General features: G+C 40.4%; 2 protein-coding genes across 5 annotated transcripts; both read left to right on the top strand.

Annotated features, from left to right (window-relative positions):
• The first annotated feature begins 457 nt into the window (after nucleotides 1-457).
• On the top strand, nucleotides 458-4,797 carry actc2 (actin, alpha, cardiac muscle 2). 2 transcript variants are annotated; one of them, XM_079831051.1, is made up of 8 exons: nucleotides 458-499; nucleotides 1,156-1,300; nucleotides 1,505-1,744; nucleotides 1,882-1,966; nucleotides 2,047-2,208; nucleotides 2,296-2,487; nucleotides 3,627-3,808; nucleotides 3,895-4,797. In XM_079831051.1, the coding sequence occupies exons 2-8, from the start codon at nucleotides 1,172-1,174 to the stop codon at nucleotides 4,036-4,038; spliced, it is 1,134 nt and encodes a 377-aa protein (XP_079687177.1). In that variant the 5' UTR covers nucleotides 458-499; nucleotides 1,156-1,171; the 3' UTR covers nucleotides 4,039-4,797. The 2 variants fall into 2 exon arrangements, with proteins under 2 accessions (XP_079687177.1, XP_079687178.1); XM_079831052.1 differs by lacking the exon at nucleotides 458-499 and having other exon boundaries at nucleotides 1,212-1,300; nucleotides 1,518-1,744; nucleotides 3,895-4,256.
• Nucleotides 4,798-5,269: 472 nt separating this feature from the next.
• gjd2b (gap junction protein delta 2b) lies at nucleotides 5,270-9,108 on the top strand. Of its 3 annotated transcripts, XR_013817629.1 has the most exons (3): nucleotides 5,581-5,827; nucleotides 6,863-7,886; nucleotides 8,005-9,108. XR_013817629.1 is itself a non-coding variant. In XM_079831262.1 (2 exons), exons 1-2 carry the CDS (start codon nucleotides 5,757-5,759, stop codon nucleotides 7,704-7,706), a joined length of 915 nt encoding a protein of 304 aa, XP_079687388.1. In that variant the 5' UTR covers nucleotides 5,270-5,756; the 3' UTR covers nucleotides 7,707-9,108. The 3 variants fall into 3 exon arrangements, 2 of the variants coding, with proteins under 2 accessions (XP_079687388.1, XP_079687389.1); XM_079831262.1 differs by having other exon boundaries at nucleotides 5,270-5,827; nucleotides 6,863-9,108; XM_079831263.1 differs by having other exon boundaries at nucleotides 5,571-6,209; nucleotides 6,863-9,108.
• The last annotated feature ends 15,397 nt before the right edge of the window (nucleotides 9,109-24,505 follow it).

The following is a 24,505-nucleotide window of genomic DNA, read 5'->3' as shown; positions in this document are numbered from 1 at the left end:
TCAAAACTCTCGTTCTCCTCAGAAACTCAGACACATTCATATTTAGTATCTAAATAACATTTTTGTAGGCTATCTTAATCATCATTAAGTGCAAACGGTGGATTATCTGTTGTTTGAAGAGAACAAAAACATTCTCTCAATGCCTTGTCGTTTTTATTTAGCGCGTGTTACATGCAGATTCTAGGGATGACATTTTAACAATGTCCACAGTGATTAATACCGACATGCTAAAAATCGTGGAATACCATCACTCGCCCTCCCGCGACGCCTCCCCGCGTCTCTTCCCATACATGGGCTTAGGACCGAATGCCTCACGGGGGTCTCTCCTCTCCGCGCCCTTCCATTCATGGCCACTCCACTCTCAATGGCGCTCGGGCTACCAAATAAGGAGAGGGAAGTCCAGCGGGCGCCGGGCCATTCGTGGAGTATAAATTGGCTGCGGCTCAAGGCGGTGTCTACCATTCACTCTCCAAGGGAACCAGCTCCTGGTGCTGATCTGGTAAGTAAAGCTAAAGCGTTCAGAAATGTCAGACTTAATTTAATGGGATGATCTTCTGAACGCTAGGATTTAAACTGGGCCAGTTCTGCTGCAATGTCTCTGGAATTATAATGAAAATAATTGACTCTTGAGCTAAACAAACATTTCAGAGGCTTAAGAGTTGCCAGTTAAGAATACTTTGCTGACTTTGAGTTTCAAAAATGTTATTAATGTTCTTATTTTTGAAACGTTGTCATAAGGATAAGTCAATCAAAGAGTTACTGAACAACACTCTTTAAATAAATAGGTTTTCACAGCGATGCCATAGAAGAATCATTTGGGGTTCAATAAAGAACCTTTCAGTGAACATTTGGTTTTTTTTTTAGTCTGAAGAACATTTTAATCAAAATAATATAATATATATATAATAATATATAAATAATATATTTTTCCACTCTTAAGAACCCTTTGTGCAATGGAAAGATTCAATGGATGTTAACGGTTCTTCACGGAACCATCAATGCCAATAAAAAGCTTTATTTATAAGAATGTATGGAGAAGAATTTTAGATGGGTTGGTGATCTATTCTGAAGAGAACGCGTGAGCCTGGCAGGAATGCAAACGAAATTGCTTGGATGTTAGCAGCTTGTTCAGATATTTATCTGATCCTCATATAGATCCCCAGCTGACACCATGTGCGACGACGATGAGACCACCGCTCTTGTGTGCGACAATGGCTCTGGCCTGGTGAAGGCTGGCTTTGCAGGAGATGATGCTCCTCGCGCTGTCTTCCCCTCCATCGTTGGTCGTCCTCGCCATCAGGTACAATCATGATATTTACCTCAAAAAGTAGTGCATGGCACTAGCAACGGCAAGGTCATGGGTTCAATTCCCAGAGAATGCAAGAACTGACTGAAATGTATACTTAAGGTTAAATGTAAGTTGCTTTGGATAAAAGCATCTGCCAAATGCATAAATGTAAATATCATACAATATGTACTGAACTATTGATATCTTCTCTAACAGGGTGTCATGGTAGGTATGGGACAGAAAGACTCCTACGTGGGGGATGAGGCCCAGAGCAAGAGAGGTATCCTGACTTTGAAGTACCCAATTGAGCATGGTATTATCACCAACTGGGATGATATGGAGAAGATCTGGCACCACACCTTCTACAATGAGCTGCGTGTGGCGCCCGAGGAACATCCCACCCTGCTCACTGAGGCTCCTCTTAACCCCAAGGCCAACAGAGAGAAGATGACACAGGTAAGCTTGCTTGAACATTCCCAAATAGTGCACATTCAATGACTCCACAAACTTGGAGAAGGACAGTTCACCTAAAAATGAACTAATTTACTCGCCCTGTTGTTGCAAATATTACAAATGTCTGTTTTTTTTTGCAGATCATGTTTGAGACCTTCAATGTTCCTGCCATGTATGTGGCCATCCAGGCTGTGCTGTCACTGTACGCCTCTGGCCGTACCACTGGTGAGTGTTGTTTGTGAATACATGCATTGAAATACTTATTTTAGGTTTTTCTAGAACCTTAAACATTTCTGTTTTTGTAGGTATTGTGCTGGACTCTGGAGATGGTGTGACTCACAATGTCCCCATCTACGAGGGTTACGCTCTGCCCCACGCCATTATGCGTCTGGATCTGGCCGGTCGCGACTTGACCGACTACCTGATGAAGATCCTGACTGAGCGTGGCTACTCTTTTGTGACCACCGGTATGAATAAACTATGCCGCCACATTAACTGAGTGATCAAACCATATATCATAATATATTGTTAACACTGGAGTTTCATTATCGCAGCTGAGCGTGAGATTGTGCGTGACATCAAGGAGAAATTGTGCTACGTCGCTCTGGACTTTGAGAATGAAATGGCCACTGCTGCTTCCTCCTCTTCTCTGGAGAAGTCCTACGAGTTGCCTGATGGCCAGGTCATCACTATCGGAAATGAACGTTTCCGTTGCCCCGAGACCCTCTTCCAGCCTTCATTCATTGGTGGGTAATATCATATTAATTTTGCCAGTGTCTAAGGGGCCATTTACACTGCAATGTTTTCAAAAATGGAAAAGATTTATGCGTTTTGGCCGTTTATTTACACAGCGTTTTGGGGATTTCAAAATGGGTTTCAAAGTTTTTGCTAGGGATTCCGTTATCATCTCTGTAAACTACAAAAACCTATTTGAAAAAAAACGATTGCGGTCATGCACATGCTTATTACGTAGGGCTGGGTAAAATAATATAGATTTCTCGATTTTAATCGATTCTTATTTTTACAAACCAATATAATTTCTTAAATCCCAAGAATAGATTAGTCTCGATTAGTTCATGAATGAACAGAACATTGTAGCGCACCTCATATCCAATAAATGCAATAATCTTTGTGCTTTGTTACTTTTGATATGAAACAAAGTCTCAGATTTCAAATTGCGAAATAAATACCGTTTTGACACTATAATGTGCCGTGGCAGATCGCAGTAGCGCCTCAGTTCAAGAGAAGCGGCAGTGGGGAGCCCACGTGACCTGATCATCTCATCCGCTTTGATGGCAGTTACAGCACTAAATAAACATAAATAAAACCATGTGTAAACAATGTCACGTCACATTTACCTCAGAAAAAAACATATCTAGTGACCATAAACTCATTAGTGAGCTAGAAAAATTACCTCTAGAGAGGAGCGTTTTGAATATTTGAGTGTTACAAAAAAGCTCATTTTAACCTTCAATATTATAGTAATCTAGTACCAACAACAGTATAGTTTCAGCATTAATTGAGATTTTTTTCCTCGAGAAAATTTGCCATGTGTTGTATCTGATATATATCCAAAATAATGGATATCGGAATCGAATCGAAAGCTTGTGAATAGAAATTAAATCATGAAATTTGTGTCAATACCCAGCCCTAATATTACGTGTTCAGTCTATAGGCACATAGGGTTTCTTTACAAAGTGACATCGCCAACTACTGGCCTGGAAGAATAACTGTTTTAGTTGCTTTCAGGGATCGCAAAGGAAAAACGTTTCCGCTTTTAGTACATCATTGTTGAGTAGTCACATCCAAAGATTTGCATGCTGAAATATTTTTTTATTTCAATACATGAGAAAATAGTTTTCACTGCTTATTTTGCCTACCAAAGGTATGGAGTCTGCTGGTATCCATGAGACCACCTACAACAGCATCATGAAGTGCGACATCGACATCCGTAAGGACTTGTATGCCAACAACGTCCTGTCTGGTGGCACCACCATGTACCCAGGTATTGCTGATCGTATGCAGAAGGAGATCACTGCTCTGGCCCCCAGCACCATGAAGATCAAGGTAGAATATTTATTCAGTCATTCAGCTTTGCTGTCTTATTTTATCTACGTTTGATTTGTTATCATCACGTGTCTTCTTTCTCACAGATCATCGCTCCCCCTGAGCGCAAGTACTCCGTCTGGATCGGTGGCTCCATTCTGGCTTCCCTGTCCACCTTCCAGCAAATGTGGATCAGCAAACAGGAATACGATGAGGCTGGCCCATCCATCGTCCACAGGAAGTGCTTCTAAGTGCCAGGATATCCATATTACACTGCCGATTATGGATGCAAAGAACAGAAATCCTCAACATTACCTCCGCCTGTTATCCATGCAGGCAGATTTTGCCGTTATTTTTCCTTGTACAGTATGTTTACACCAAAGTGCAATTTGTTTGTAGTTCTTTACTGGTTCAGAACAATTTGTATGTGAATATTTATTGGTTTTTAAATAAACAAGACCAGGACATTTGTGAAGAAAATCTTTTCCTCCAAAAGCATTTTGAATTCATCTTTGTCATTTACTACAAGACTTGCATTGTTCGTTGGTGCAGCAAATACAGGACTGCATAAAAGCTAGCTGTGATGGATTCATATTTGCGACTTCAATTAGCACCCAGTATAAAAATAGCTGCCGCACTCTAGGAGGCAAAGTGAGATCAGAGAACGCAGCTCATTGTCAAGATGCCCTCTTCAGGCTTATGAGAATATTTATTTTTATCTTACCTATACGCTATAAATATATGCAAACATTGCTTGCCCAGTGTTGAGTTTTACAGCCTCAACTCTAGTTGAATTCTAGGAGGGATATCCCATGTTGTCATGAATTGTTTTCATCTCTCCATCCTTGTGGGTTGTCCTAAAGAGATTACTCACCACTGTAAGTTCACCACAGGCATTACCACAAATAGATGTTTGATCACCCTTCATCACCTGCAGGAGGGTGCAAGTGAGGGTTAGCTAGGAACTGTGATGTGAAAAGTTCAGATTAACCGACTCAATCAGCTGTTACAAAAGAAAGAAAGAATAAAAGACAAATATCATTTAATGTGTTTTGCAGTAGCATTTATACATTTATAAACAGTGTGTGCAAAACACAATGCTTTAAGGGTGGTCGACTATTTTAAATTAAAATATTAGCTAAAATAAGTAATGTATAAAGTAATTTTCGAGGCGCATTCGGTCTCGCGCAACACCAATTTGGTCCCTCTAGCTAGACGTGATCAAAACACCATTTAAAGTTATTTTGTGATATGTAAATTGATAATAAAGTGATATATAATTACAGTGCTTGTCGTGCTTAACATGGCCGTGCCATGTAAAGCGCGCGCGCGGAAACCTCTACTTACCTTTTGACTTTCTTTCTTTGCAGGGTTTCAAGCCTTATAATTACCCGCCACGATTCGCGCCCTGTTTATTATCGCGCGCCCGCGCGCGCTCACTAAACTCTAATCTGCTTCGGACTCCCATCCTGTCACGCTAGAGTGTGTGTGTGTGTGTGTGTGTGTCGCCGGAGACAGACATCCCCAGTGATTTGAGTTTATCACCAATGATTTTATTACGGATTAATCAGTGCATCTCTGGCATATTCGGAGAATAATGAAACGGAGAAATCCTGCTGTTCTGATTTCACTCAAACAACCTGTCTGCGCGTGACGCAGGGGGGAGGAGGAGTGGGCAGTCTACTTAAAGCGGGATTAGCACGAGCCAAACATTATACTCCCCTCCGTTTAGGCTCAGAGCGACCTATCGTCCTGCTCGCGAGAGATAAAATAGGAGGGCTTTAGACTAATCAGGACCTCAGACGAGCGCGCGCTCCGGAGCGAGGCGTGGACGACAAGGTGGACAGTAGCGACTAATCAATGCATTCACCCGATACCACACTCGCCTTTAGAGCGAAAGACGCGGAACAGTAGCTCGCATTTGATTTTAAAAGGTCCACTGTGTTATATCGTCTCCGAATGAACAGCCATGGGGGAATGGACAATTCTCGAGCGTCTCCTGGAGGCGGCTGTCCAACAGCACTCTACTATGATCGGGAGGTGAGGGAAAAGTGGAAAATGTTATTTATTGCTTAGTACATTCAAATAAAAAAGGTCATTACGCAGTGACCCTTCTGAATAAGGGCGATTGGCCACTGGAACACTGCTATGCACAATGCAAAGGACAGAAATGTGTCCGAAGAATTGATATAAAGCTTTTGTTGCTGTTGTTACTGCACATTTTGAAAAAAAAAAAAAGCTTTTGTGCCATCGGTAAGATTACTGTTCCGTGTCAGATCTTATTTGCTTTCAAAGAAATGTTGTGCGCGCCCTGGCTGGAAGCGCGCGTTTGCCGAGTTTCAGCACTGGACAGCTCCCCGCGTCAATCTGCACAGCCAATGAATGTAAAATGATACAGTAAAAACCTATTAACTGGTAAACTGTAAGTTACCACATTATATACAATAAAAAAAACAATGTTAGATTTAAGAGACATTACATGTCATTTTACTGTACAATACTATAAAGTGATGTTTTTTAACCTGTGTTATTTTCAACTCGATAATAAATGTGTGGAAATCAGTGAAAGGACATTCCCAGAAGTCACATTTGATTATATTTCATTGCAATACTTAAGTTTCTAATTTTTTCTAATGTTTTATGTTACCTTTTATGTTATTTGTTTATTGTGCATATCTTATTTCAGTGCCTTGATGATGTTTAGTGTGGGTAAATGTACACTATATGCTGAATGCGAACTGGCTGTTTGTTTCCATTTAATGAAATATAATTCATTATGTGCTCATCTGTTTAAGAATGTGTACTAGATATCAGTATATGCAAAGAACAAAGCATTGTACAAATTTAGTCATTTAAATAGTTTATTATTATCACATATCAGCATATCAGTAGGATATTAGCACTGTATATGTTCATGAAATATGGTTAGGACTGCCAGTTAAAAATTGGTAAATTGTAAATTGAACAGGATTTTGTTGTTTTTTTCGATGAAATATTAGTTTTCTTATTTTTTGACGACTGTGAATGCTGGAGCAGATACACTATGAACTTAAATATTTATTTATTTGTCTTTAGGATCCTACTGACAGTAGTGGTGATCTTCCGGATTCTAATCGTGGCAATTGTTGGAGAGACCGTGTACGACGATGAGCAGTCCATGTTCGTGTGCAACACTTTACAGCCGGGCTGTAACCAAGCTTGCTATGACAAAGCGTTCCCCATTTCTCACATCAGATACTGGGTGTTCCAGATCATCATGGTATGCACCCCCAGTCTGTGCTTCATCACATACTCGGTGCATCAGTCGGCCAAACAGAAGGAGCGGAGATACTCCATGGTCTACCTGTCCCTCGACAAAGATCCTGACTCGATGAGACGAGACGACAGCAAAAAGATCAAAAACACCATCGTGAACGGAGTACTTCAGAACACTGAAAACTCCACCAAAGAATCCGAGCCCGACTGTTTGGAAGTGAAAGAGATCCCCAGTTCAGCTATGAGAACTACCAAATCTAAAATGAGAAGACAAGAGGGCATCTCAAGGTTTTACATCATTCAGGTGGTTTTCAGGAACGCGCTGGAGATCGGCTTCTTGGTGGGGCAGTACTTCTTGTACGGATTCAACGTACCCGCCGTGTACGAGTGCGACCGGTATCCTTGCATCAAAGACGTTGAATGCTACGTTTCGAGACCCACGGAGAAAACCGTGTTCCTCGTCTTCATGTTCGCGGTCAGTGGGATTTGCGTGGTGCTCAACCTGGCTGAACTCAATCACCTGGGCTGGAGGAAAATTAAAACGGCGGTGAGGGGGGTGCAGGCCAGGAGGAAGTCCATATATGAGATCAGAAACAAGGACTTGCCACGGATGAGCATGCCCAATTTTGGCCGCACCCAGTCGAGTGACTCTGCCTACGTCTAATGCTCTCTTCATGTAGTTCATTAGAGCAGTGGCGTTCTATCCAGGTCCAGGAAGACCCCAGGTTGCACGTTTTGGATGTTTCCCTCATCTGAAACGCCCATTTCAAGTCTTGGAGCCTCTACCCAACCCAACAATGAAAATTCTGTCATCATGTTCTCACCCTCATGTCGTTCCAAACCAGTATGACTTTTTTTTTTCTGTGGAACACAAAAGATGTTTTGAAGAATGCTTTGCCCATGCAATGAGAGTCAACAACATTGGACCGCTGAGTTTTAATATCTTCTTTTGTGTTCCACAGAACGACATCAGGGTAAGTGAATGATGACATATTTTTGGCTCCCTATGGCATCTAAAATGTGCAAAAACTGAAGAACCACTGCATTAGATTATATACAAGAAAAGTTATTGTGAACTGTTCATCTCACCTGTTTCATGGTGGGGTAGATGGATTTTATTTGTCTGTTATGGACAACCAGAACTAACGGACCAAACGTTTGTTCCTTATCAGTTACTGAAAGGCACTGATGCAACTTTTTTATAGGTCAGAATGGAAAGCTTATGATGATGTTTTCAACGTTTATTTATTTCTTCGTTCACATGATCAGCTGAACCCGAAATATGTTTTGCACTAAATATGGATTTAAAGAAGCCAAAACAAACCCGAATCGTGCTGTGAAGGTCTTTTGTTTTATTATATTGTATTCTCATTCTGGTTTTAGATTGCACAAATGATAGTTTCAGTTTACTCACCGCAACTAGTTAGACCGCCGTTCACATATGTTTATCCGTAGTATAAAAATCATATCTCTCTTTTGGCTTAGATAGATTGGCATCTTTAATGATTTGGTTGCCTGTGCTTGCACCACTGACCTTAACGTAAGTTATCGTTCCATTATATTTAAGCTGACTTGCAGATCAGTAGCCAGTGAACTGGCCAATGCTGCATAACGCTTAACTGTCTATCTTTTGTATTTATTTATTTATTTATTACACCAAAGCGCCCATTGCTTTCATTTGTGTGAAACAGATATATTGCTTTTATGTATTCAAGTGCCATATATGTACATAGATATATACATATTATAGTATATTGTAATCCTTATAGTGAGATATGAATTCCACAAACTCTTTGTGCGGACTGCTTCAAAGGACGTCCTATCCCTTTAATGTGAATTGTTGGGGAATGGAAGAGTGGAAAAAAGAAACTATCCATACATATTTTGCATTCATAAAAAGTATGATATTACATTTAAACTACATAGAAAACACAGTTGATCAGAAATCAGTGAATAAGGGGTTGAGATTAATTTCCCCTGGTGCTTCTATTTCTCAAACAAATGATGTTAGCAACTATGTGAGATGAAAAAAAAAATTCTAATAATAAATAATGGAATTCATGACTAAAAGCTGTGTGATTTGCATTGCTTTATGATTTCGGGGGAATTCAGAATTTTAGTCTTATGCATCAGCAAAAAGTGCCATTTTCCTAAGGGATTGACATCCATGTCATCTTCCCCATGAATCAACTTGTCAGTTGAAATGCTTGCATGTGTTTTTATTCTTTCCTTTTTTTTTATTTTGACTGGTTCAGCAACACAGTGTTTAAATTTGATCCGGGCGCCATCAGTCTACCTGTCCAGCTTCAGTCATGCTGACACAATGACAGCAGCTTCCTCCCGGTCCGGTGCCCTGCATACAACATCGCTATACAGCAGAGGTCTGGTCTCTGCAGAAGTCATGGTGGCCCCTGTGCCAAGGTCACAGAGAAAGTGCTGAACACTGCAGCCGGTGGCCTCAAACCGGGATTTCTCTCTGCTGACAGACTGGAAGAGGCCCGGGACTTACAAAAGTGCCAAGATGACTCTCCAACAGAGGTGGGGGTGGGGGGCATCTAGGCCCAAGCATCCTGACAGATCAATTTGGAATTCAGCAGGGACCTGAGATTCCTCTTTGACACAACACAAGCAGCGAGGGCCAACCTGACAGGACATCAGTGGGGGCTATTGCTGTGTGTGTGTGTGTGTGTGTCTTGTGCAGTTTCACTTTGTCCCCACCTACCCTCTTTCTCTCAATAGTTCCTTCCCCTCTCTGAAAAAAGTCCTTCAAAACTTCTTCTTTGATGCATTAAGGGAAATTAGTCCTGCTGTATGGCTGATAAAGGAATTAAATATGATAAAACAACTCAAATTACATTGTTTTTAAAACTTTGCTCAGCTAAATAATAATATGTTTTTATAAAGGCAACTTAAATTATATTAATACTTAAGTGATTTAGATAATGTACTCGGCTACTTACGTAACCTTGGTTCCCTGAGATTATTGCGTTGAATTTGGATTTGCTTTGGAAAAACTAATTTTCTCTGAAATACTGAATCATGATTGAATCATGCAGTGAAACTTAATGAACCTATGGGGCTACAGCCCGCCGAAATGGGTGGGGCTACCCATCTATATAAGCAGGCAAATCTTGCCATAGTCTTCAGAATCTTTGACTGAAAGTGGCGAGCATCGAGATGTGCAGCGTGATAGCACAGCCAGCAACACAATACTCGTTCCCGTTAACTCAGGGAACCTAGGTTACATTAGTACGTTCCCTATCGATACGGTTCACTCGTATTGCGTCTTATTTGACGCTTTGGGAACACAAGCCAATAGTGCTGTGCCTAAGGCACTTCTAAGGCATGGCTGCACCTTGGTTCAGTTTTCCCGGCACGTGCATCGCTCTCTAAGACATGGTGCCCTATACGGTCTGGTAGGATGGTTTTGAGGGCCAGAAAAACAACCAGCATTTCTAGGCAGTTGACATGTCACTGTTTCTCCATGCTCGACCAGGAGACGGATGTCGGCCTGCCCTCGCACAGAACTCCCCAACCCTTGTTGGAGGCATCTGACGAGACCACCCTTCTTCTGGAGACCAACCCCAAGTCTGTGCCGGCCTGGTACAGACGAGGGTCCTTCCAAGGGGCCACTGCCAGGGCTGCATGTGTAGCAGGCCAGCTGGAACTACCAATGATGCGGTCGCCGTTAGGCCCAGCATCCTCTGAGGGGGAGTGAAACCCTGACTTTGAAAGAGGCTGCGAGCTGCTGAATTGTCAGAACGTGCTTTGGTGTGAGCCAGGCCCGCATTTGGGCCAAACTGCTCCCAGGAAGATTCTCTGCCTGAAAGGCAGTGGGCTCTTGGCTTGGTATATCCTGAGTCCCAGACATTCCAAATGGTTGAGGAGCAAGGAGCAAACCTGTGAGTGTTCAACTTGGCCTCTGACTGGGCTAATACAATCCAGTCGTCGAAGTAATTCAGGATGCTTACTCCCTTCTGTCTCAGAGGGGAGAGGGCTGCATCCATGCACTTCATAAAAAAGTGCAGGGCCAGAGAAAGTCTGAATGGATGGACGGTATACTGGTAAGATGAATGCCTCGAATGCGAATCTCAACAATAGTCTGTGATGGGGGGCTATCAGTATATGAAAGTAGGCATCTTTCAGATCCACTGAGTTTCCCCTGGGCAAACCTGTGAGAGGATTTGTTTCAATGTTAGCATCTTGAATGGCCGTTTCATCAAAGTGCGGTTCAGATGCCTGAGATCGAGGATGGGCTTGAGGCCAGCTCCTTTCGCCAGCAAATTCATCACTTTGGAACGGAGGACTTGCGCCACATTGCTCCGTACCAACGGGCAGACCACACCCTTGAAGCGGGGAGGGGGTTGGTCTACGAGCGAAATGAAGCGAGTAGCCTCGTTCATGGTGCAACCTTTTCTCAGGGCGGGGATCCGGGCGCTTAGGAAATGGGTAGTGCTTGGCGTTGGGCTGATTGGTCGAAGGCGTAGGCTTTGCGGGCTGTTGAGTCGGCATGCTTCTCTAGCGATTTGAAGCAGCTGCAAAACTGGAGTGCTTGGGCAGGAAGTGGCGCATTGCCTGTGACAACTTCTGTGCTGTGGTGAAGCACTCTGCGAATCCATCCACTGCGGGGCAGAAGAGACCGGTGGGGGAGACTGGGGAGTCGAGGAAGGCAGCTTTGTCTGCATTCTTAATCTCCAATAAATTCAGCCACAAGTGGCGCTCCAGCACCACCAAGCTGGCCATTGCCCTGCCGATCGCCTGGACGGTTGTTTTTGTAGCGTGCACAGCCAAGTCTGTTGCACATTCAGCCAAGTTCTGGCATCGCTCGAATCTCAGTATGGCAAGGGGAGGAGTCATCCACTGAGCCTGACCAATCCTCTGCATCGGAAGCTGCCAGTGACATGCTGTCATCAGGGAGATCCTCCTTGGATCCCCCAAATGAAACCAGGCCGCTCGCCAGAAGAGGGGCGCGAAGAGGGGAATCTTCTCTCTGTGGGTAGAGTGAGGCACGTGGGATCTGCTCCGGTGTGAGCTCACTCGCACCGACTGCTCACTCCTCTCCATTTCAGCGGCCTGAAGCACCATAGGTTCGTGCAGTTTGACTTCGTGATTCAATCAGGATTCAGTATTTCGGAGATAAGGCGTTTTCCCAAAGCGCCAAATATGATGCAATATGAGTGAACCATATCAATAGGGAACATAATATCAAACCAAGTGGAATTCATTTTAAAGAACAATAGCACAAACACACTTTAATGTTGCAAGTAAACATATATGTGAAACATAAAAATATGTTAATATAAAATATAAATCATTAGAATTAAAATAATAAATTAAAATCAACTAAATAAATAATAGACTGTATAAAACAATGGACGTAGTGTCCGTGACATCACCCATAGGTTTCAGAAGAGCATTTTTTAAAGTGGGTGGAGCCGGGCATCATCATCTTTGCGGATCACTCCCGGATAACCGAAAATGGGCAAAGAAGCGGGAAGTGGGTGGAGCTGAGGTGCTTAATAAATGTATTTTAGCTTTAAAAAGGTGGTGGACATCAAAGTCCTCATTTGGTTCTATTCTTGAGTAATTACAGGCCTATTTCCTATACATATTTTTGAGGACGTCAACAATTACAACAAGTACTTACAATATACTCTCTGTTTGTAAATGTTATATAATATAATATAATATAATATAATATAATATAATATAATATAATATAATATAATATATAACTTTGTGGACATGTTCATAGTTAATGTGAAGATCTGTGGTTACGTTGCCAACTTCCTCGCGTGAACTTGCGAGGAAGTTATTTCAGTCACTAAACTTACCAAGAAAACAGTTGAAAAACACTGCAAAATGTCATTGCAAAATGGCTAAGAAAAATAAGTTCAGAGAAAAGCTGTTGCACGATTTGTTTGCAGATGACATTTGATTTGATAATTTGTATCTAAGACAAACTAATTCATACATTTGTAAGAGTGCCTTAAAATATTTTTTAGAATTTATGAATTATTTATGAATGATTATTTCAGAATTATTTATACATTACTCTGTTAGACTATATACATAATGTCCCAAAACAAATAAATTAGCTACATATTAACATTTCAAATGTGGTGCAAGCAATTCAAAGGATTGCGTGTTGGTTTATTTTTAGCTCTCAGTCAGACTTAGTACTGCGCGATGCTTAGAAAGCATTTTGAATAATTCAAGCTCAATATACTGGCACAAGCTGTAATTCTCTAAAGCAGGTTAGGGAATGCTGATGCTTAGAACACCCGAAGACCCCTCCACCCCAATCTATGAAGCTTACTAAAAGATTAAGGCAAAAGAGCACCAATGCAAACCTTGATCGGAGCAACCTTGAGCATTAGTATTATACTGATGATGCTGAGACGTACATGATTACTGTATATCAAAAACTCTACTAACTCGGGAAAAGTGCTCTGTAATTGTTAAAACCCACAGTCATCTGTGTATTAGGTTCTGGTGCTTCCTAGGCAACAAACCCATTGGACGTCCACTTATGATCCAGGCGCCGTGTCTGGCCATCAGGGACTCATTAGACTGTCTGTTATGGTATCCTGGTATTATAACGAAAACATTTCACGGCATCTGCAATAGAGTTCAAACGTGTCAATGGGCCCAAACCATTGAGTGAGGCATCCAAAAGCCTGTCTGGCCTGAGATGCTGTCATCAGCCGCCAGTCACAGGGATTTCCGGCAAAGTCATCGGAATCACAAAGTCACAGTCAGCAAGAGCAGCTGCCAAAACCCAACAGCGAGAACAACATAGACACTTTTGTTCATCCAAGACATGTATGAAGTTCCCACAATAAACGATGTGCTCAAAAGAATACACTGCGACACACTTGATACTAGACACAGAGAAACAGAAAGGTGAAAATAGTTCCACTGGAGGATGGCTTAGTGGTTAAAGAGCTGGAACCCAAAGGTTGTGGATTCTAAGGTCAGACAGGGCAAATCATAAGCTACCACCATTGTTTCCTTGAACAGGGCACTTAATCCTAGGTTGCCCCAGGTGAAGCCTTTTAAGAAAGACGTTCTGTTGTGTCTTCTTACTGTGAATACTAACAAGATTTTTACACCTGAAGAAAGAGTGTTATGGTGGTTGCTAGTGTGTCATTTTGTGTTGCTAAGATAAGGTGTCCAGTCCCGACGTAAACAAGAAAATAACTATTCAATTGAGGCTGCATCACAAGTCAGAATCTGATTGTGGATCGGTGAGCATTCAAAATATTTCATCCAGTTCCTTGCTTGAAGATCGATTCATCACGCCGGTATAGAGCCGAAGCTGGCCATAGGGTCTGGGCGGAGGATCTGTTTGGTTCTTGTGGTCTCTTGTGGATCTGTGCCGATTACTGTCATGTCGACGAGGCCTTCCCAGGGGATTGTCTCATTGACACGGTCACTGCTGGCATCCAGGGCTGCGTTGTGGTCAGGTGTTCTGAGCGGTTTGTAGGGTGCTGTAGGGTGTTTTGGTCATTGTTATAGTGTTGCTTAGGGGTTGCTCAGGTGTTCTACAGGTTTTCAAGGTGGTTGCTAGAGTGCTGTTTGGTGTTGCCAAGTTCTGGGTGTTTTTTGAGTGTTGATAAGCCGTTCTGATATTGTGAGCGGTTTCAGTGGCATTACTACTCGTTCTCTATGTTGTTATATTGTTGCCAGGTGATTGCTAAGGTGTTGTGAGAGGTTGTCCTAACATTGCTAGTTGGTCGCTTAGATGTTCTAAGTGGTTTTTAGAATGTTGCTAAGGTGTTCTGGTCTATGCTACGGTGTTGGTAGGTGGTTGCTAAAAGGAGATCTGAGTGCTTTTAGGTGATACCCAAGGTCTTCTGAAAGATGGTTTTGGTATTGCTAGTTGGTTGCTAGAGTGCTCTGGTGGGTGATATATATATGGTGGTTGCAAATGTGTTTTAGAGAGATTGCTATGTTGTTGCTCATGTCAAGTCAAGTCAAGTCAACTTTATTTATATAGCGCTTTTAACAATGTAGATTGTTTCAAAGCAGCTTTACAGTGTTAAACAGGAAAATAATGCAGCATAATTTTATTCAGCTGAATAGCCATCCTGGAAAAAAACGCTGATGTCATCAGTTCATTTCAATTATCATACAGTGACAGTGTGGGCTTTAGATCAATAATTAGATCAGTAATTTAGTTTAAATGGTTAATTTAGTTTATTAATTAGATTTATTTCGATGTTTAGTTGAAAAATTTAGTGTCCCCAACTGAGCACGCCAAGCCAGAGGCAACAGTGGCAAGGAAACCAAAACCCCATTAGGTGACCTAATGGAGAAAAATAAACCTTGGGAGAAACTAGGCTCAGTCGTGGTGCCAGTTCTCCTCTGGCCAATTAACAAACAGCGTATTATTATTATTATTATTATTATTATTCTGGCAGCTTTACAGCTCAGAGGTCATAATAGATCAGAATATTCGAGGGACCGGGGGCAACATGCTGGAGACGGGTTTACTCTGAATGGTTTGGGTTTCTTTGGCATTGCTTGTTGGTTTCTAAGGTCATATATTGATAGAGTGGACGCGACAAAGTGACCGTTACAAATCCATTTGTCCTTCATATGAGAAGTATCAAGAGTGCTACATCCAGTGTAGACAACATCACTGAATGTAATGGGTTCTATAGTCTTTTGTCGCATTGCTCCGCGTACAGTGTAGACACAGTGTTACAGTGTCAACAAATACATACAACAAACTCAACAGAAGGAAGAGTACAGGAGGTGAGGTGTCAGTTAAGTGAATCAGACAGATTAATTTGCCGCTTATAAAAATTGTTTAAACACTCACTTCATCATGTTTTAGATCTTTTTTTCTTTTTGGCATCTGGTTTTTGTTCCAATAAACAGTTGCCAACTCTTCCTAGTGAAATCTTATTAGAATCCCACAAATCTCATTGGAGCACAATGGCTGGGCCTTAAGTCACCTGCCAAAACACTGGTACAAGCCCAAGGGGATTAGAATGTCTTGGAGAAGCTTAAGCCTGTGGGCCTTTTCCAGCCCACACCATCCTCCAACACCAGGGCCTTCATTCAAAGTACATCCTTTAAAGACTCCATCTTTTCACTGTAGGGTAACATAATCTTCCTGTGTAAGATGTAGGGATCAAAGGCATTACCTTTTTTTAGGAGACTTTGAGATGACATTGAAGCTCCCAGTTGTGTAAGACGCGATTGGTTAGCGGTTGTTGTTTTGCCAAACCAATCAAAAAGGAAATCCTTGATATTGTTTGGGATCGTGCTCATTAGACAACATGCACCTGAGCCTCTTAAAAGTGCTGAAGATCTCTAGCAAAGCTGGATTTACTGCACAAGTGTAAACCAGTTAAATACACCTACTATGTCTCAAAACTGCATAATGTCAGCTTTTAAGGTAAAGATAATCCAGCAGGCACATTTAATGATTAACAGAAACCAAGAAAAGATGTGCAATTTTTTAAAATTCAATTCATTCATTTATTCATTCAGTAAAATGTCTAGTACGTGTGGAAAAACACTGTTTGGATTTATGACTGGTCGGGCAGGCACTTTGGTTGCTAACCAGTGAGCTACTTGTGTAATTATCTAGTAATTGATTAGATAAACCTAAGGCTGCACTAAGTAAAGGATGGTCAGTAATATTAATAAGGTATATAATTATAAATCCCAGACATATCTTTCCAAGAATGGATCAGAGTCTGGATCAGAATGTGACTAACTCTTCCCTTATTACCGTTTCAATGTACTATTCATGCTTCTTTGGACAAATTTGAATGCCTTAAGATGTTTCTGTCACACTTTAGTTTTAAACATATATTCCATCCTATATGTGTGTGTTTGCTATTATTACCTCTTTTTTTTTACTTTAACACAAATTGTCCCTGAAAAAAAAATGCATGAATTATTAGCAACACTTTTAAAAAGGCTAAGATAATGTTTAGGAAGTTAAGCAAGTTATATTGATAAAAACAAGCTTTTTGACTTTCAATTAATTTGTATTTTAAAAGTAAATAGGTCGATATGTTTGATTCTGTGTAGACATTAGATGACTAAACTGCACTTGCTTACTATATTTATTACATTTGTGCTAGATTGTGACATAAATTTGAAGCTGCTGTCTTTTTTTTTGTGCTAATTTCCCTGTATAACTTTTACTCTGAATATTGCTTTTTCACCCAACATACACATCACATGAATGCGCAACAGAATTACCGCTCTCGAGAAGCCATTGTGAAAGGCGGGTTTATTTCCATAAAGCCTGACACATTAAATCCCCTCAAGTTTCTGCAAGTCCCTTGTGTCAGCAATTCTCCTTGGAGACTTCCTGTTTTTGTTGTAATTACATTGCAGGGGATAGCTGGAATATCATAGTGACTGAGTGTCTGAACAAATGAACAACTGCACAAATGGAAGCGCAGCTCGCCGAGAGCTTCCTTTTACTCTGTATCTCCCAGCATCTCTAAAGGGAGACCTAGAGGAGCGGTTGTCATTCAGTCCCGCTGCAGCTGTTGCAGCCGTCTTCCTGCTCTAATCCTCTGCACATGCCGTCATAATACAGCTGGTCACATGATTCTCTCTCACTCTCACTCGGCCTGCTTTATCTACACTAAAAAGGAATTGAAATGGACTCATCTGCATTAGAACATCATACGCTCATTAAAAACCGCTTATCACACTCCTACTGCTATCAGAGGTTTTGTGGTGCTCATTCATTTGTAATTGCTTTAATCAAAATATCTGTAACCATGTCCTGAAATATTCATTTTGATCAGTTCTTCTGATCAGTTCGATCAGTTTGATCAGTTCTTCTGCATGTATTTATTTAAAGGGATAGTTCACCCTAAAATGGAAATTCTGTCTTAATTTACTCATTCTCACATTGTTCCAAAAACTATTCTTTCTTCTGTGAAACATAGCATAAGAACATTTCATTCATTTGTCCATACAATGAAAGTCAGTAGGGTTTAGGGTTGTTTTGGACCCCATTGACATGCATTGTATGGACAAAAACTTTTGTGCTTGGAAGAGCATGTCACTAAGTAAATACATTTTTGTGTTAACTATCCATTTAAGATGCTTTTGAGTTCCACATTTGAGTTCAAATTGAGACCTTGCGTTGGTTTATAGACTTGGATTTGCTTGCACAAAACTCTTTAATCTAAGAAAACCCTTAGTTATAATTATAAACAAATGGTTTTCTTAACTTAAGGGATTTTGTGCATCCAGTCTTTGTCCCTGACTAAACAGAGATGTATAGCAGGAGGTCCCAGATAAAGGTCTGCTTTGGTTTCTGCCCTGGTGTCTGATTACCATGTTCTTGTGCACTATTATTATCCTCTATGACCTTTCTGACCTCTGTACATAAAGATAAGAGCGAGAGGTTTCATGGTTCAGAAACAATCCTGGCAGAAAAACTGTTAAAAAAAAGTCAACAAAGAGACAGACCTTAATGACTTACTCAGTGTTGTTGCTGTTATGTTACCCAATCGTATTAGCCCTTGTCTCGTGCCCAAGCACGCTTTACTATCACTGCACCGCCTGGCATGTAAGGACAGCTAGTCAATATCTGTGGTGCCAAGAAAAGACTCAGCACAGGTTAATCCCGACTGAGCCGTGCTTCTAAGTGGATTATTAATTAAGACGTCACAACTTGATACGTCACAATTCACAACCATTCACTCATTCTCTCCTGCATGGTTTGCTCTTTCTTTATTAATGTAAGACTACAGACTCTCCAAGATTACCAAGATTAACTTTCGTGTAAGTTTGGGTGCATGCACGTTTGTGTGTGTGTGTGTATGTATGAAAATTTCAGCACATTACCATAGTAAGTCAAACATATTTGATTGGGAAGAATGTAAACACACTTAGGGACAGTGTTGGGGGTAACACATTACAACTTGAGTTACGTAATAATATTACTTTTTCCAAGTAACTAGTAAAGTAACGCATTACTTTTCAAATTTACAACAAAATATCTGAGTTAATTTTTCAAAAAAGTAACGCAAGTTACTTTTTCACATTAATTTGACTGACAGCTCTCCTGACCCCAAGTTGAGAAAAATAAGTGCAGAGGCGTTGTGTGTAAACATGATGGTTATTGTAGTTCTAGACTAAATGTGAGCATTTATTTATCTCACTTGCACAATAAAGATTCTGTACTCCTCAAAATGAATAAAATCAGTCAAATGCAAAATCAGAATATTATGCAAACCTCCAATAACTAAATGTTAAATAAAACTACTATTTTTATGCATTTAATCTACCTTTATATTTAATTTACCAATGTCTTGCTGCTGACCTTTGATGATGAAAATTACTAGATTTTTTTCTTCTGCATCCTATTCTACCATTATCCAGAATGGCTGCACAGCAGAGCTGCGCCCTTTACTGTTCATGCGTGAATTTGAATTTTTACCTCAGCATGGGGCTTATTATTTCAATTTTGGTATGAAGAGGTCTTTACAAAAATATAACTTTTTTATAAAAAAACAAAAAAACAAGCCCAGCCCAGGTGAGAAAAAGTAACGCAAAAGTAACGTAACACATTACTTTTCTTAAAAAGTAACTAAGTAACTCAATTTGTTTCTTTTTAAGGGAGTAACGCAATATTGTAATGCATTACTTTCCCCAACACTGCTTAGGGGCCATTCACACAGAACACGCTTTTGCATTATTTTTGCTATTTTTTTCTGTGTAAACGTATGCTAGACATGTATGTTGCAGCCCCTCGTGACTGAAATGGTATTGTAAAAACATGGTGCCCAAGTTCAATACTTTGCTTTGTTTTCAAGCACTGAGTCATATTCTGTCCTGCATCTCACGTTTTTAACCCTTAAATGTATGACTGTTTTGCCAAACATTCTTACATATTCGGGTCTTTAGCGACCCGGATCTATATATAACATGGATAGACCTATACATGTCGCGATAATATATAAAATTCCTGATATTAGAGTAACAATTACAGAAGAATAAAATAAAACATATTTCGTTACTTTTGGAGCTTGGAAGGGTTCATTTCCCAGACTACATTCAGCATCTGGCTCATATTCGCGATCTCACGCATATTCTCAAAACTAATTTTCAATGTATTCAAAATAAATATTTTGATCCCTGACAGCTTCCTTCACCAGAGCCTCCATCAAGTGACAGTGACAGTAATATTTGAATATGTTCAGTGCTTGCTCTGCAGCAGTGGCGGCTCCAGAGATTTTCTGTTGCAGGTGCTATGGGGATGCTAAACACTTAAGAGAAGGTGCTTTGAATTTTGCGGCGTCATTATGGCATTATGGAGTCGCATTGGACCACCCTGGTATAAATTAATGCATACACGCCCGCATTAACTATATTCGTTTCCGCAACTATAGGCGCATATATATATATATATATATATATATATATATATATATATATATATATATATATATATATATATATATATATAATAGGCCTAAGTATTCAACGCAAGGCCTATAGATACAACATACACTCTAAAAAATGCTGGGTTAAAAACAACCCAGGTTGGGTTGAAAATGGACTAACCCAGCAATTGGGTTGTTTTAACCCAGTGAATGGGTTGTTTTAACCCAGTGGTTGGGTTAAATGTTTGCTTAAAACAACCCAATCGCTGGGTTAAAACAACCCGATTGGTGGGTTAGTCCACTTTCAACCCAACTTGGGTTGTTTTTAACCCAGCATTTTTTAGAGTGTACATAAGCCTGCCAATGTAAACCTCTGAAAATATTATTTCACACAATTATGTCACAGTCGAGCCCTGAATACAACGGAGCAGCAACAGACACACGCTTCGGCCTAAAATGCTCAGATCACGAAATCACACAGCCAGTTACCAACACACTAGTCTGACCTAGGGTTGCCACCTTTAGTGTGGCCAAATAAGGGACACCCATTCATTTATTTCTAAAGAACTCTTTAGAGCCTATTTGGTGCACTTTAAAGGGATAGTTCACCCAAAATGAAAATTCTGTCATCATTTACTCGCCCTCATGAGGTCCAAACCTGTATGAGTTTCTTTGTTCTGCTGAACACAAAAGAAGATATTTAGAAGAAAGTTTGTACCCAGGCTGCTTTGGGGGCACCATTGACTTCCATAGTAATCTTCCTGTGTGTTCAACATAACAAAGAAATGTATATGTTTGGAACAACTTGAGGGTGAGTAAATGATGACAGAATTTTCATTTTTGGGTGAACTGTCCCTTTAAGCAGCCATTCTGAACCAGTAATCACTTTTTTGAATTTCAAAAATTTAATTTTTTTTATTCATTTACTTAAATTACGACTATATTATCATGTAATTATTTTCCCCATGTGTCCCATTTTTATCTAAATATTTTTTAAATGTCATAAACTTTATAAGACAGGATTATTTATTATGTATGATTAATATAGGCTAGCTAAATTATAAATTAATAATAACATTTATTAGGCTATAATCTATTAATTACCCTGTCTAAAAAAATAATCATTCTGTCTGCCAAGCTCTGATAATGTATGGAATATTATATTATATATTATCCATAAAAAAAAAACTATAGGCCTACCTTTAGAAGCACGGATGTGTCTGTCACATAGACCGGTCTGTCACCGCTGTTGCTTTAAGTCAGTCAGTCTGAGACACTGAAATGCTTCTCATAAAGTGTGCAGTTCATCATGAGTTACTGGACAGACCCATTGAGACCTTTTTGATATCCAACTATATCTGGAGATCTTGCGTTCAAACGGTGGACGCGACGCGAGCTCGACATGTTTTTAAAAAAACGCGCAAGTTTACAGGCACACCGCACGGTAGCGCATGTTCTCGAGACTCCGCCGCTCTGGCAACAAAGCCGCTAAAACGCAATCACGCACAAATGAGCTCCTGCACTTATTGTGAAATTGATTTCTTTATATTTGCTATCAGTATTCTCCACACTGCAAAATCTGTATGTTAATTGAACATACAGTTAATTGTGGACCTATGTAAAATATGGGACAATTTGGATCCCGTATTGGTTTGATACGGGACGCGTCATTTTGCTTGTAAATACGGGACGATTCCGTATTTTACGGGACGGGTGGCAACCCTAGTCTGACCTGCAGCACAAACCGTAACGTTAGCATCCTCAATGGAAACCGCCGCCGCCGATTCTCCATCTTCAAGTTCATCCCCAGGATGTTCTTGTTCCTGAGGCTCTGTGACGACGAGTGTTGTGTCTGCACCTTCACAGTCTCTTTTTACCTTTTTAAAAGCATGAAAAAGAATATTCAAACATGACATTAAAATATAAATATAAAAAAATTACAGACATTTCTTGGGGGTGCTGGGCAGGTGCTATGGCTATTACAGGGGGAGCTGCAGCACCACCTAGCTTCCCCCTGGTGCCGTCACTGCTCTGCAGTAAATCGCTGAGCCATTTCAAGTTTTGCAGATTATATATATTATTGTTTCATTTTCTGTCTGAGGTCACTATGAGTGAAACGTCACTTCATCATTGAGTATCAGACATTATAGATTAATTTATTATTGTGCAGGAAAAAAAATACGTACAAAATTACACACCTCGGGTCGTTAGCGACCCAATACAATTTTGACAAAAAACTAGTGGAATTTTTTTTCTTCTTCTTGTTATATTGTTTACAATGATTTGATTGAGGAATACTAAGAAGGTTAATGTCTAACTTTAAAAAATGAATGAGGAGGAGGAGAATGAATGACGTCTTGGGTCGCTAAAGACCAGAGGTATGCATTTAAGGGTTAAAGGGTTAGTTCACCCAAAAAATTTTAATTCTGTCATTAATTACTTACCCTCGTGTCGTTCCAAACCCTTAAGACCTTCATTCATCTTCGGAACACAAATTAAGATATTTTTGATGAAATCTGAGAGCTCTCTGTCCTCTCCATAGAACACTTTCAAGGCCCAGAAAGGTAAGAAAGACATTGATAAAATAGTCCATGTGACTCCAGTGGTTCAACCTTAATTTTATGAAGCAACAAGAATACTTTCTGTGCACAAAAACAAACAATAATAACTTTTTCAACAATAAACTATTTCAACTATTCAACAATTTCTTCTAGCCTGTGTCAGACTCTTATGCTGTTGACGCAGTGTAAACAGTGCAGTGTTTTCTAGTTTTACAGCAGAACGACTCGTGCGCATGCGTTGCTCATGTGAACAGCATTGGGTAATGGTAAGCTGGCGTTCTGGAAGCTCTGAACTCTTTGCAAACAGTGTAACACCGTGTCCTAACTACACGTGACGCGACGCAATGCCGTGACACGCGATAAAAGGTATCTTTTCCAAGTTCCATGTTCCAAGGTATCTTTTCCAAGCGACAAGCAATCTATTTTAGAAAAGGTTTCTATTTCTGCGACGTTGCGGCTGGAACAACAACACAAAACATGGCAATGATAATCTCAGGCAGTGTTTATGTGTTTTATTTAATGTTGAAAGCGCATAATGTGACTTTGCATATCATTAAGTGCTCACAGCTCTGTAACATAGGTGTACTAAAAGCAACAATGGATTCACCTCAGATCTTGAAATTAAACAAATGGCAACAAGAACGTTCAAACTGTGAACAAACAAGTATATTCTATGACAAAGATAGTTTTAGTAACTAGTATGTATTTTTAGTAATGTTTAAATTGTGTAATATTTGAGAATTTGATTATGTACTTATCCATTTCCTTGTGAGTGCCGTCAAGATTAATCTCTGGTGCCATACACTTGCCGTGAGAGCCTGCCCACATGCTGTTCTGATTGGCTGTGGTTTTTGATTGATTTGTTGCATCTCGTAGTCACGTCGCGTCTGGTGTGGACAGACAAGTTGCTTGTCGCTGGAATCGTATCGCGTTGCGTGTAGTTAGGACACGGTGTAAGAGTTGAATGAAGGTTCTACAGGTTTGGAATGCCATGAGGGTGAGTAATTAGTGACAGAATTTTCATTTTTGGGTGAACTAACCCTTTAACTGTGAAAAATGCGTTCTGTGTGAGTGGTCCCTTAAGGCACGGGTGTACTTAATTTTCTGTGAACCGCTCTGTCTCGCGCACAGTCCTGTCCACACAGCTTTCAAAGAATACCGTTGCCGTGCGGATGAGTGGCCGAAACGCATTTAATTGTTTGGATGAAAATGGTGTTGTGTGAGTGAGTGAATGAGTGAGTGAGTGAGTGAGTTGGTGGGTCGGGTTGATTGGTTGGTTGGTTGGTGTCACATGTTCACATTTTCACTCATGCTTTTTAAATACACTAAAACATCTAAAATTGACCAAGCTAAACTGTTGAACATATCATTGATGTAGTTGTCAGAGCCTCTCCTTCTCTGAGGATGGATATCTGGGGTTAAAGCAGCCACTGTAGATCACGTTTTATTGGGCTACATTTCCAATCCAAGGTGACATTCAATAAGGTGATAGATTTTTAAACAAGAAACGTCTTGCAATG

This window comes from Gobio gobio (assembly GCF_949357685.1).
Source record: "Gobio gobio genome assembly, chromosome: 12".
Classification (NCBI taxonomy): Eukaryota; Metazoa; Chordata; class Actinopteri; order Cypriniformes; family Gobionidae; genus Gobio; species Gobio gobio.
This window is presented reverse-complemented; position numbering and strand designations above follow the sequence as displayed.